A 13,522-nucleotide genomic window follows, 5' to 3' on the forward strand; every position below is an offset into this window, starting at 1 on the left:
CAGAATAAATGCAAACAATAAAGAAAAAATAGTAATGTTATGTATGTCAGTGAGTTTATTCACGTGAAGCAGCACGAGACCTCTCGCCAGACCTGTCCAATGTCATATTTGTGTAAAATCATGTAGTATTGCTCAACAACCTCGCTACACGTCCATATGTCTGTAGTGGGAGCCAATGAGCAACCCAAGCAATGCTTCTTTGCCATCATCAGTAGGAGTCCAGAAGAGCACAATTAGCCATGGCAATCCGCTGCACTTTGAAAAGAGGTGGTGTCTGGCCTCACATGTATCTGAGAAGACATGTGTTAGGTCCTAGTGCCAGTAGCATTGCACTTACAATTGGCAGTACCAAATTAGGAGAAAAAGGGAAAACATATTAATGAAAAGTGCTGTTCTAGACCGCAACCTTAGCAAGCCTCTTTTACTGGTAATGGCATTTCCGCCATTCCCACATATATCTATGAAGCAGTGTTTCATCAGGATGGACTCTAATGTACTTGCCAAGAATGTCCTGTTAAACAGGACGTGATGTTCTCAGCATGAACATCCCACAGCTCCTTCATTTCTGAATCATGTTAAAATCGCACTCCTGGGATTTTTTTTCGACTGTAAAAACAGACGCACCTCACAGTCGTTATGTTTTGCCAGCCACGCTGCGTTGCTATTGTGCGGAAGCTGCCATGCAGAGAGACTGGCTAGACTTTTGCTGCTTCTCAAGAATCATGAACAGAACGCACCCCTGTGGTGCATTCACTCCAGAAACCGAACTAAACAACTGTTCAACTAAATCGTCACTGACGCACTCCTGTTTACTGGCTGTAAGCTAAACATCCCGGTAATCCATCTGCATCTGTTCACACACGGGCCCTCCTGGTAATTACCTGGGAATTGTCTCCTGGGTTCTCATGCAGGTTAATGGCCAGGATGAAATTTTACTCCAGTTTGCGTTAACACTTAAACCCTTTTCCGTTTAATTACGGGTAAATACCTGGATACACTCCTAAAAAAGGTCAAATATGTTCATATATCATAGAAGAAGCATGTTTAGAACAAAGGTGAGAAGAGTGTGAGCGTCGAGAACCTTTCCATTGGTAAAGAATCTTTACTAATTTCATCAATTGACGGGTTTTAAACCTTTTAAAGGTTAGAAGGTTAAAAACATAGTTCTCTATGAAACCAAAAAAGTTTCTTCTGTGACGTCACTCCAAGAACCCTTTGTAGTATCTTGATCTGAAGGACTGTAAACTGTGAACTTGTGTGAAACCTTTTAAAATCAAAGGTTGAGGAGCTTGGTCACCACATAGATGCCCAAGTCACAGAACCACTTTGAGTACATTGTCGCTGTCATGCTAAAACCTTGTATCTCCAAAATGGCAACTTTACAGAAAAAGGAAAAATCCTTTGTAATTTTCAGTGGAAGACAGTGTAAAAAGAGTTTATTCCAGGTCATTTTGGAGTGTTTCTATTGGTCCTTTTATCGCAACATTTCATCAGATTTACATTGTCAAAAAGTGAAAAATGGCACAACAGGAGATACAACGTTCTTGTGGAACAGCAATGTTATGGACATTGAGTTAATTAAGGAGGAGGGGGGCAGTAAAATTTTGCCCCTCCTTGGATGACTGCTAGGCCCTTAAGGTCCCCCCTTAGCTCCGGGAGCCAAATCACAAGTGACGCTTGTAATCAATCATTAATGAGGAGGCGCTCCGTTGGGAATGCATTGGGAGTAATTCGACATGACAAATGTTGCACGTCGAGGAGGCCTTAATTTGTTTACGCGCGCGGCATTAAAGAAGTTCTAAACAAATGTGCGCAGAAGAGACACAAACAGACGAGCAAGTATTAGCTCAAAAAAGAGCAACCAGAATGCATTAAGCTATACACACACACACGCATACACAGACACCAGGGGAAAATTCCTAACGCACATTTAAACCCTTACCCTTAGAAAGCACCCAAAGCACTCTCTGCAATCTCAGAAAGTGTTTTTTCTTCGAGACACACACACACACACACACACACACACACACACACACACACACACAGACATACAGTACACTACAGTACACTCACTTTCACTCAAGACCAGACATCACACACTTACTCATCTCTCTCCTCACTCTCTCAATCTGTGCGTATGTCCTTCACCCTAAACAAACTCCTGCTCGGTTGCCATCCTTGCATCATTTGCCCATCTCTCTTGCTCTCCCTCCTTCCATAATCCATCCATCCATCCATCCCTCCCTCCCTCCTCCCTCTTCCCATTCGTCTTTTCATCTCCATCCAAACCTCTTTTCTCTTCTTTCATCCCTCCATCCCTCATCCCCCACTTCTCCGTCATCTTACTCCCGCTCTCTGTCCACACCCTCCTTCCTTCAACCCCCCACCCCTCACTCTGTCTCTCTGCAGGTGAGATGGAGGAGCTGGAGGCCCTGTGGCTGACTGGGATCTGTCACAACGAGAAAAACGAGGTGATGAGCAGCCAGCTGGACGTGGACAACATGGCCGGCGTTTTCTACATGCTGGGGGCGGCCATGGCGCTGTCTCTCATCACCTTCATAGCCGAGCACCTGTTCTATTGGCAGCTACGCTTCTGCTTTATGGGTGTGTGCTCGGGCAAGCCCGGCATCACCTTCTCCATTAGCAGGGTGAGTGACTCCCTCGTCTTACGAGAGGAGACTCAATGGTCAGAGCTTCTGTACAGAAGTTGTATTGTATACTGGGTGTTTTAAAGGTTCTGCTGTTGCAGAGTTTTCTGAAGGCCTCACATGCACCACACCTTTAATTAGAACCAGAGACATAAATGAGGAAACCAGCCACTGGTTGAATATGAATGGAAGGATGAAGGATTTTGTTACAGCTAGAACTTTACTAGAAAAATATAATTGAACCATGCAGTCACACTGTTATGTAAGGGGGAAATCAGGTGGTAGCTCATGCTTAAAAAGAAGCAGGACACCCTTTTTCAGGTGGTGGTTTATCACATTTGATTGACAGGTAGGTAAACATGAGGCAGCAATCAGAGAGAATGCAAAAGACTGGGACAAGCTATACACACTTTAAAAAACTGACATACAAACATAATAATAACTCATTCGGATCGTGGTAGTCTTGATGTTGACTGGTCTATACTAGATCTGGAATACTAGAATACTTGAGTCATGAGTTTAGCATGGTAGTAATGAGCTTAAAGAAAGCCTGCGATACACAGGCACCCTGTTCTGGGGGGAGTGATGTTCAGGGGGGAGTGACTCCATGATTCTATGCTTATTATTTAATATATTTTAAAACCCAGTTAAACTTAAAAAACAACCAGTTTATTGGCTTCTTTTACTCATGTAAAGTGCCTTTAGTTTTGCCCTTACTTTAGTCATGTAGCTTGTAGCATATTACTGTAAAGACTGTCCCTGCACGGGGAATATATTCTATTCTCGATAACCTTCCCTTCGAAAAGTGAGCCTGTCCTTGCTGTGGAACTGTATAATCAAATGTGTTCAAATATTAAAGAATGCAGGTGCAGAACAGGGATGGTAGATGGGGCGAGACTGGCTCGAGGAAGTGAGAGAGGTAAAAGAGTTATAAAACTAAACAATGCATGGGAGTAAAAAAAAAAGGAACATGCCATAAAAGAAGAGGTTAACCCTCTGGAGGAAGAATGGAGAAAGAAAGAGGAACGAGATAGCATAGACGTGAGAATATGTCAGTACCAGTCCAATCAGATGAAGAGGTTAGGAGATAAATGAGAGAAAAGAGTCAAGCTGGCAAGGATGACCTGAGGTTAAAAAAAAAAAACATCAGGAGGTAGTGGAGATAAGGCAGACACAATGGAAGCGCACAAGAAGAATGGATAGATACGGTGAGGCAGAAAGAGTGACTAAGAGGCAGACAAGAAACTGTTTCTGACGTGGCCTCTCAGAGGAGGCCGTGAAACGCCAACAGGGGAGCCACCTTTAACCTTTGGAATATTTTGGGGAGAGAATTCTGTTAACCGCGTCCCTCCTGGTGTTCGTTTTGGTATTTATGTGGTTATTCTTTGTGACATTTATCATCAAAGCAATTTGAGGGGGTTTATTTTGGGAAACACTGAAGGATGGACGATGGGGACTGACATGCAGCATGCAAATTAGAACCCTACATTTCTGCCTTTATTACATTTGATTGAAAAGTGGATTAGAACGCAGTGCATCTAGGAGCTTGAGTAGGCTGGAGAGGTTTGCATAATGCTGTGTAATTAATTTGCTTGATGTGTCTTTAGCACTAAAGAGACAGACCGAGGAGAAGCAACAATGTTAGTTGAATTTTAATCACATTGATTTACAGTATTGATTGTCAGTGGAAAACAGTTGCACAGCAACGCTGTCATCAATCATTCCTTCCGTCTCCGTCTCCTTCCTTCTTTCTATCTACTCTATCTTTCTTTTTCTCGCTTATTCATTTTCCATCTTTGACGGTAAAGGCTTAGAGTCCTGATGTATGAAGCTTTAATGAACCCATCATTCACTGTTTCATCACATTCAGTATTAGGTCCAATCAACCCATACTATTTCTTCAGCGATAACCTCAGCCCCCTAATTACTGTCTCGATATTTAAAATCTCAATTTAGCTTTACCTGTGCTAAAGCAGCACCGCATTGAGGACATTTCCTATAGAGAACATACAAATACTGACTTTTTATGGATACTCTCCTCTCACCTTTCCCTTTCTGTGGTTCCTCTAACAGGGCATCTACAGCTGCATCCATGGTGTTCAGATTGAGGAGAACAAATCAGGCCTCAACTCCCCATCAGCCACCATGAACATGAACATGAACAACACACACTCCAACATCCTTCGTCTGCTGCGTACTGCCAAAAACATGACCTCTGTGCCTGGGGTCAACGGCTCTCCCCACAGTGCCCTGGATTACGGCCACCGTGAGTCAGCCGTCTACGATATCAGCGAGCACCGGCGAAGCCTGGTCGGCCATACTGACTGCAAGCCTCCCCCACCTTATTTGCCTGAAGACAATATGTTCAGCGACTATGTGAGTGATGTGGAGAGGACTTTTGGGAACATGCACCTGAAGGACAGTAACCTGTACCAGGATCATTATCTGCACCACCATGGGGGCACGGGATCCGCACTGGCTCTGGGTATGTCGGGTCCCTTGCCTAACCGGCCTCGTAGCTTAGGGAGTGCCAGTTCGTTGGAGGGTGGGATGTACGATTGTGACAGCTTAGGGGGAGGGGTAGCGCCCATCTTCACCACCCAGCCTCGCCAGTCACTGACTCACAGGAACAGGGAAAAGTTTGACCTGATCGCAGGCCACCCCACCCAGTCAAGCTTCAAGTCCGGCCTGCCTGATCTCTATGGGAAATTCTCCTTCAAGGGTGGGGCGTCCAGTTCAGGGTTTATAGCGGGACATGACAGGTACTGCGGGGGAGGTGGGGCGGGGTCGGGAGGGGACGACGGGAATATCCGCTCGGACGTGTCGGATATTTCCACTCACACCGTGACCTATGGCAATCTCGAAGGCAATGCCAAGAGGCGCAAGCAGTACAGGGACAGCCTAAAAAAGAGGCCAGCATCTGCCAAGTCTCGTCGGGAGCAGGACGAAATTGAACTGGGCTTCCGGAGACGCACCCACCACACCATCCACCACCACCATCATCACAATCATCCAGTCACACAGGGACACCGTTCAGCCACCCCACCTGTGGAGCGCAAGAGCCAGAGAGGGGGCAATTGCTCCTCGTACATGTTCCGTGACAAAGAGAACTTGAGGGACTTCTACATGGACCAGTTCCGATCCAAGGAAGGGGCATCCCCATGGGAACATTTGGATTTGAGTGATGCTCCTGGAATGGGCAGCGGAGGGGGTCTGGGTGGGGGTGGATGCGGTGGCGTAGTCAGCAGCGCTGGTGGCGGGGGAGCGTGCACTAGTTTGGTTCCCGTGGACGATTTCTTGAAAGGTAAATCCAAGAAGACAGAGTGTAAGGGTGGAGTGGGAGGAGGAGGAGGAGGATCTCCTGGGCAGCAGGGCCATGCATGCTGGGAAAAGAACATTGGAGGGGTGGGGGGGTTGACCGGTGGGGACTGGGAATGCCGTAACTGCCACAGTGGAGGAGGTGGAGGTGGCAAGCAAGTTTGCATGCATGGGGGAGGAGGGGGCGGGGGCTACTCAGCCGCAGGGGGTGTTGGGGGATCCAGTGGAGGAGGAGGTGGTGGGAGCGGACAGGTTTCCAGTCGCCCGAGCTCGGCCACCTGCAAGCGGTGCGATTCGTGCAAGAAGCCGGGCAACTTGTACGACATCAGCGAGGACAACCACCTCCTCCTGGATCAGCTAGGGGGCAAGTTCGTCCTGGAGGGTGGGAAGGGAGGCGGAGGCGGAGGGGCCCAGACTCAGGCGCAGAGGCGCAAGTTTGGCCCGGGCGGCAGGGTCCTGCGCAGGCAGCATTCCTATGACACGTTCGTAGACCTGCAGAAAGAAGGGGCGGGAAGGATGGGAGGCTCAGGAGGCTTTGGGGGCGGTGGAGCTTCCATGCTCCCTCCACCACGGAGCGTGAGCCTGAAAGACAAAGATCGCTACATGGAAGGTGCGAGCCCCTATGCCCAGATGTTCGAGCGGTACGCGGGTGGGGAGCGGGAGACAAGCTTTTTCGCTGCCGGGGACCGAGGGAAGGGCGGGGGCTCGTCATTTAGCTTGTTCCGTGGGGGTGAAGGTGGGTTGCACCGTCGTTCGGTAGGCGAGAGGGACATGAGGGACAGGGATAGAGGCATGATGGGAGGAGGAGGAGGTATGGGCGGTACCCGAGGGGTCGGGACTTACTCCTTGTCTAAATCTCTCTACCCAGATAAGGTGAACCAGAACCCATTCATCCCAACCTTCGGCGACGACCAGTGCCTATTACATGGCGCCAAATCGTACTACGTCAAAAAGCAGCAGACACAGCCGCAGCAGCAACAGACGCAACAACAGCAGCAGCAGCAGCTCCTCAACAACAACCGGGCTGACTTCCGAGGCTCCATGGGGGTGACTTCCTATTTGCCAGCCTCCGCCTCTGCCGGGGTCATGTCCAACGTGGGACCCCGGTTCCCCAAGGAGCTGTGCCTAGGCGGGCCCCTCGGCAACCACCACGGAGGGGCGGCGGGCAACAACAAGCTGCTGTCAGCAAGGGACGGGTTAGGGATGGGGCAAGGACAGAGACCATTCAACGGCTCTAGTAACGGACATGTATATGAGAAGCTTTCCAGTATCGAGTCTGATGTCTGAGATCCTGAGAGGGAGAGAGAGAAAGAGAGAGAGTGAAATAGAGAGTGAGAAAGAGAGAGAGAGGGAGAGAGAGAAATGGAAAGTTAAAGAAGCGAGGCAGCAGACATCGAGACTGGCGAGGGAATAAACCAACAGACAGTGTCTAAAGTGTCTACTTTGTACTTTCACCTTCAAAAGGAAGAGGAAGAAAGCAAGCAAGAGGAACTGACCCATGCTTTAGACGAGCAGACGGAGCACTGTCGGGGCCACGTGTGTAAATAGAGAGAAGGGACCTGCTCACTAGAGAGTGACGAACTCTGCGTATCCCTCTCTTTTATCCTCTCGTCTTTTTTCTTATCCCTTCTATTTTTCTGCTCCTTACGCCAAAACGAAACGTCCGATCCAGCTTAGGTACGGAGACCTGGTACAATCACGAACGGAAATCAGTTATCGTCTTGAAACAACAGGGTAAAACTTACAATAATTGTATTGATAACGTCGTTAACAATAATATTATTAGATATGATTACAATGTTTATGATGTTCAGTTTGGGCTTGATTTCTGGATGTTCTATGCTGTTATATATTTGTACTCTAGTTACAATTCTTTGTTAGCACAATACTTTGCAGGAGGCTTCTTATTTGATCACGAGATCTTATTTGATCTTATTTGTCAACTAAGCTTGCATTGTCTTACGTCACCGCGCCATTCTGCCGTGATGTGGAGCACCGGGACCGCAGCGCGGAATGCGCCCTCTGCCAGGGACGATGCCAAGCTTAAAAGAAACGTAGACAAACTTGCTTTCCTTTACGATTCTTTACTATTAATTATTCATGTTGATTTGATTTCTGATATGGAGTGCTGTAAAATGTATGTAAAAGGCATGATGCAAAGTACGTCAGCTGTACTCGAGGTGTTGTTGTGAAGGACATTGATTACGATCTCTTTTTATGAGTTTTTTTTATAACATCGCATTAATGTCAATAGAACATTGGTTTAGTACACAGCACATTATGTGCCTTACCAGGAGTCCCACAATTCTAATTATACAGGTCATATCGCCATGGTAACTTTCTGATCACTGCACACAGATTGGTTACAGGATGATTCATCTATTATTCTGGAATTGTCCTCTTTGTGTTAGGAGGACGTGTTTGGGAATATTCGGCATTTAGCGCTGAGTGTGCCCAGCAGTCCTAGAGCTTAGTTACTTTAAGAAAGTAATGAAGGAGAACGGGATAGGTGGCATTTTACATACGTGCACAGTCCACGGGTTGCTTTATGCAGAGTCCAGCTTCAGGGTGTTAAGTTCAAGTGCTTGAAAAACAACAAAAAAAAAACCCAATTCATTTCTTATTTTTCCTCCCCCAATCTCCCCCGCCCAGTCTTTGATCAAGCAGAAAATTAAAACCAATGTCATGGTTTTGTTTCCTCTTAGAGTGCATTCATTATTCACTGTTTTCACCCCTTTCCTTCTTTCTATCTTTCTTTCTTGTGCTCACTTTGTCCTTTGGGAAGCACTCGGCCCACCGTGAGCTGGGTGTTGTGGGATATTATGAAAGAGCTCTTTGTCTCAGCATTTGCTTGTATTTTTTTAAATGTAAATATTTCTTTTTTTCCACACTGTACAGTGCACAGACAGCAAGGATGTAACTTTAGAAAATCGTGTGTTACTAAATTAGGTATGAACTGAAATAGAATAGTTGCACATTTTCAACCTGGCCACAAAATGATTACCAATCAACATCCGAATTAGAAAAGTAAGAAATGCTACTTGTCGTCTTGCCATTATTATTATTATTGTTATTATTATTATTATTATTATTATTATTATTATCATTTCATTATACACAGTTGATAACCTGACTAGCTCTTGGAGGCATAGGTTCCGGATAATTTTTCTTGGTTTTATTAGTTGTTGATTTTGCATGAACACTCTTTCATCCCACAGCAACACTTTGAGCTGAAACATGCTCCAGTCCTGAAGCGAGCTAAAGCTCACTGATCCAACTACAGAACATGTTGGACATCGGTTTTCGCCAGCTCCTCTGAACATAAGCCCGACAACTCCTGGACAATCGCAGTCAAAACCTCACTCCTGTTTTGAGACAGTTTACAAAGTCTGAAGATTGCTGGTTAAAAACACAGTCGAGATATTTCGTCTAGAATTCTCAGAAAAAAAGACAGACAAAATGTGCTTGCCAGCTATTTTTCTAAGTAGACAAACATCGAAAGCGATCAACTAATTAACTCATTGAGTCCCACGATTGAGAATGAAAGTCTCTTCCGTTTAGTGGCATTATTTGTGCTATGTGCTTAACGTCGTCTCCTGAGCCGCCAATGAACACATGATCGTTTTAGCCACTCTGGTTACAGAAGTACCGTTAAGTTCTCCCGTACACCAGTAGATCTCAGTATGAATTTGTTGTGTGAATTATATCAATTTTCTTTCTTCAAATTTTGTAAAGCCAAACTGATATCCTGAATACTGAATTTAAGCACAATGTTTATACTGTTTGGTTAATAATTGATGTGTATATTGTTTTTTTGTGGAACTTTTAAGAAACAAACTTCACATTTATTGCCACATTTACTCATTTTTTGCGAAGTCTGTGTGTGTGAGAGTTTGTGAAACTGTGAGTACCTTGTGAGAGACATGCATGCATCTTTCTTTCTATTTTACATTCTTGCTTTTACATTCTTGCTTTTAGACGATGTAGAATTCCAAGACCACGTCAAGTGTTTTCCTTTCTTTTTGTGCAGAGAAATACGTTGATTTCTTTTGCTTAAGTTGAACCAGTTAGTGCCACACAAAGCTGATGTTGATAAGTTGTATATAATTTAGCTGGTGAGACATTGTAGCAGATCTGCTAATGGAGTTAGATTTGTCTTTCCATTTTGGAATACGGTACGATTCCAAAATACGGTGATATACGGTACGCTTGTATCTGCAGAAAGCACTATCGTGTTCTCGGCCTAAAGTCTTTCGCTTTACGTCGTTGGGCAAACTCGAACTCGAAATAGTGGGGTCCTAACCACAGTTAGGAATATAATCATGAGATGCTTTTTTTCATTTTTCTGATCATATAGGGCTAATTTTGTCACTTGAAGCGTTTGAAATCTTTACCTCTCATAGTTGTGTTGGAACAAAATGGCGAAAAAAACTCTTTGCATGGTTTCGCTCTTTTAAACCATAAAATGTGTTTTTAGAGGCTTCCTTACAGTTCTTTTATGCTTGGTCTACTTTCTTTTATTCAGGGTACACTATTTGTTCACTGCAGTCAGTTCTTCAGCTGGCCTATCCATGTTCCACCCACAAACTGCATTCATTGGTAGCCACTTTTGCAAAGTTGGACTACAGCTGTGTTTCCAACTAAAAGACTTTGTTATGGCAGTGTTTTAAATAAATTGCTGAAAGTTAATATGGGCTATTGAAACTTTCACAGGTAAACTGTTTGCTGGTGCCTAAAACCCCTACTTCAGAATGATTTTTATGTTTTAATGTGGAAAATGCATTTACACAGAACAATACCTTGAATAACACATAGACACAGTGTTGGTCTAAACATATATCCCATATAACACATCACTGATGTTCTAAAAATATTAAGCAAAAATACCCGTTCCACAAAAATCCCAAATATATTCTCACACTCATGGTCGTAACAAACATTTATCAACTTTTGGTAAGTTTGTAACTACATTATTGTACAAGAATCGCAGCAAAAGACTACACCCTTTCTAAATGAAAAATGCTTAAACACGGGGAATGGCAGAATAAACTGATCTCACACTTTCTAAGGAAAAATTTTAATAAACAAAATGTCCTTTCGTAGGTCATGGAGAAGTTTGGAAATCAGGTTGCAGCAACACGAGTTAGAAACATGAAACACACTTCATCAACAGTGTTTTTCAGAAAATTTTTCGTGAAGTGTTTCTATTGCAATGAGTTAAGTTGATGGATAAAGCTGTTGGGCACCTAGGATGGAATTGCTTGCCATTTGCACAGAAAGTTAGTGGAACTGTAGCTGTATGAAATTAAAATTTGGCAGGTTGGAAATTACAACATAACAGAATAACTAGGGGCAAAATTTACAAAAGCTTTCCTAGATTCTTAAGATAAACACTAAGATGAATAAGAATAAGGATGAATGAATAAGAATAGTTGTAAATGTACATTTAAAAAAATAACTTCTTAAATATTCTCTATAGCCTTTTATGATAGATATGATTTTAGAGCTTTTTGTAAATGACACATTTTTCATTTTCAATAAAAAAAAACTGAATTAAATGCTGGAGGAAATAGGAAAATATCCTCCTTGGAAAATATGAGAACTGTGACATGACATCAGAAAGTCATTGTTTTCTTTGAGTAGAAACTAACAGTACTTTAAGAAAAAAATCTCCATTTAAATTGTATAATTAATTTAAGTAAATCACCTGTTCATACTGATCATTTCAGAGGCTGAGCTTCTGAACAGTCTAAGACAAGTGTGAGACTAAGTTTAAGCTTATTTAAGAACCAATAGGTCTTCATTTTTTTCTTTAGGAAACAAAATGAGAAAATTCATAAGACGATTTTGGAAATTTAAAAATATTAAATATTATTAATTCAGACAAAAACTTTGCAACAGTTAGGAAAGAATGTGTTTGTGGGCAGAGCACGGAGAGGCTGCCTAAGAAGACCGGTTTGCAGCTTTAGTGCATTTACTGGAAAATATTTACTGAATAATGTTGTGACAGACTTATTTTCTGGACGCCACATTTCATGTTTTTTGAGTGGGAGAGATTTTTTTTAATGTTTCCTGTAGCTGGTAAATGCAGGTCAGAGAAAATGTGTGTGTGTGTGTTTGAGAGCAAGAGAGTGTGTGTCTGTGTCTTTGTGAAAGGGAAAGGGTTGCTCTCCTTCAGAAGAAAGGCTGCCCTTCTTCCTTCAGCGTTTTAGTTTTGACTCACACCTTTTCAGCAGAGGCCCCGTGAAAGCAGGCTAAGCGTTGTTTTGCTAAATGTAGGTGGAGGGCGAGAGACAACGGTTGTACACATAAGCAGGAGAGAGGGAGAGAGAAATAGTAGCCTAGATTTTATTTTTGCACTCTGTGATCACTCTCACTAACATGTAGGCTTCCTGGGATTTGACTTTGATGCAGAAGGAGTGCAGCGTTGCTGTTTATCTTAGGCTAATCAGTCTTTGTTTTGACACTCGCTTTGCAATTCACGTCCCCTCTCTGGTACTGTATGTCACAGGTTATTGTACATGTGCCTGGATTCATGCTTGATTACCTCTGTGTGTGTGTGTGTGTGTGTGTGTGAGAGAGAGAGAGTGAGTGTATGGGTGCGTGTGTATGTGTGAGTTGAGACACAGAGCACAGTGCAATGGCTGTCTACTGTAACGTGTGATTTTTTGCTGTAAATAATGACGTCCCCTTTTCCGTGATTTTTAATATAGAGAGAAAACTATTCTAAGCTTTGGGAAATTTGGGATACACTTTTGTTAGGCAGGTTTTGTAAAACCACCACAGAGGTAATAATGACGTCACGTCGCATCAAGGATAGAACTCCACTTGAATAGAATTAGAGGACCCAATTTTACCAGACAAAAGTAGGCCTTTGTTGTCTTTCCTATAAACCTGATCTTTCTAATTCTCTTTCTTTTCCTTCCTCCGTTTTTTGACGCTTCTTTTAAATGTTACACAAAGATTAACAATTGTACAGACTTGTGTAAATACGACCAAATGGTTTCTCTTTATTCCATTTTTGTATAGAGAGAGATTACCTGTGTTTAAGATTACAATAATAATTTAACGGGAAATTTCACAATACTTAAGCTATTGAGAATACGGACACAGTATGTGTGAATATAAGTGCTAAGATATATTCTTCTGTCTCTTTGTACAAAACAGTGTTGACAATAAATAAAAGGGAGAAATCTCACATGGCCTCAGCGTTGTCTTCCTCTTCCTGTGGGGTTCTGGGAGCGATACAATAGAAGAACATAAGGAACACTGTTTGTGAAAGAGCGACACTATATGGACAAAAGTATTGGGACACACCTCTTTATTACTGAATTCAGGTGTTTCATTCAGTGCCATTTTCGCAGATGTATCAGGCATCTAGCCCTGCATGGGTGGTTCTAAAGAGCTCACTGAGTTCCAGCGTGGTTCTGTAATAGGATGCCACTGTTGAAAAAGTGTCAGTTAGTGAAATCTATCTTCTGTGGCACTGATGGAAGAACCCCCTCGAGCACTTTTATTTGTGTAAGAGTGTGAGAGTGTGTTGACACTAATGAACG

The 13,522-nt window shown here is 43.5% G+C and overlaps 1 protein-coding gene across 3 annotated transcripts in view; it reads left to right on the forward strand.

Moving 5' to 3' along the window:
* grin2bb (glutamate receptor, ionotropic, N-methyl D-aspartate 2B, genome duplicate b) overlaps positions 1–13,174 on the forward strand; it is a 152,862-nt gene extending 139,688 nt beyond the window's left edge. For 2 of the 3 annotated variants that reach the window (XM_072657869.1, XM_072657868.1), the window contains 2 exons: positions 2,410–2,648; positions 4,722–13,174. In XM_072657869.1, the coding sequence (XP_072513970.1) occupies positions 2,410–2,648; positions 4,722–7,253 (2,771 nt within the window). In that variant the 3' untranslated portion in view covers positions 7,254–13,174. The remainder of the gene's footprint in view (positions 1–2,409; positions 2,649–4,721) is intronic. The other variant, XM_072657870.1, reaches the window with a different exon arrangement.
* The last annotated feature ends 348 nt before the right edge of the window (positions 13,175–13,522 follow it).

The sequence above is a fragment of the Salminus brasiliensis genome, chromosome 15 (assembly GCF_030463535.1).
Source record: "Salminus brasiliensis chromosome 15, fSalBra1.hap2, whole genome shotgun sequence".
NCBI lineage: Eukaryota > Metazoa > Chordata > Actinopteri > Characiformes > Bryconidae > Salminus > Salminus brasiliensis.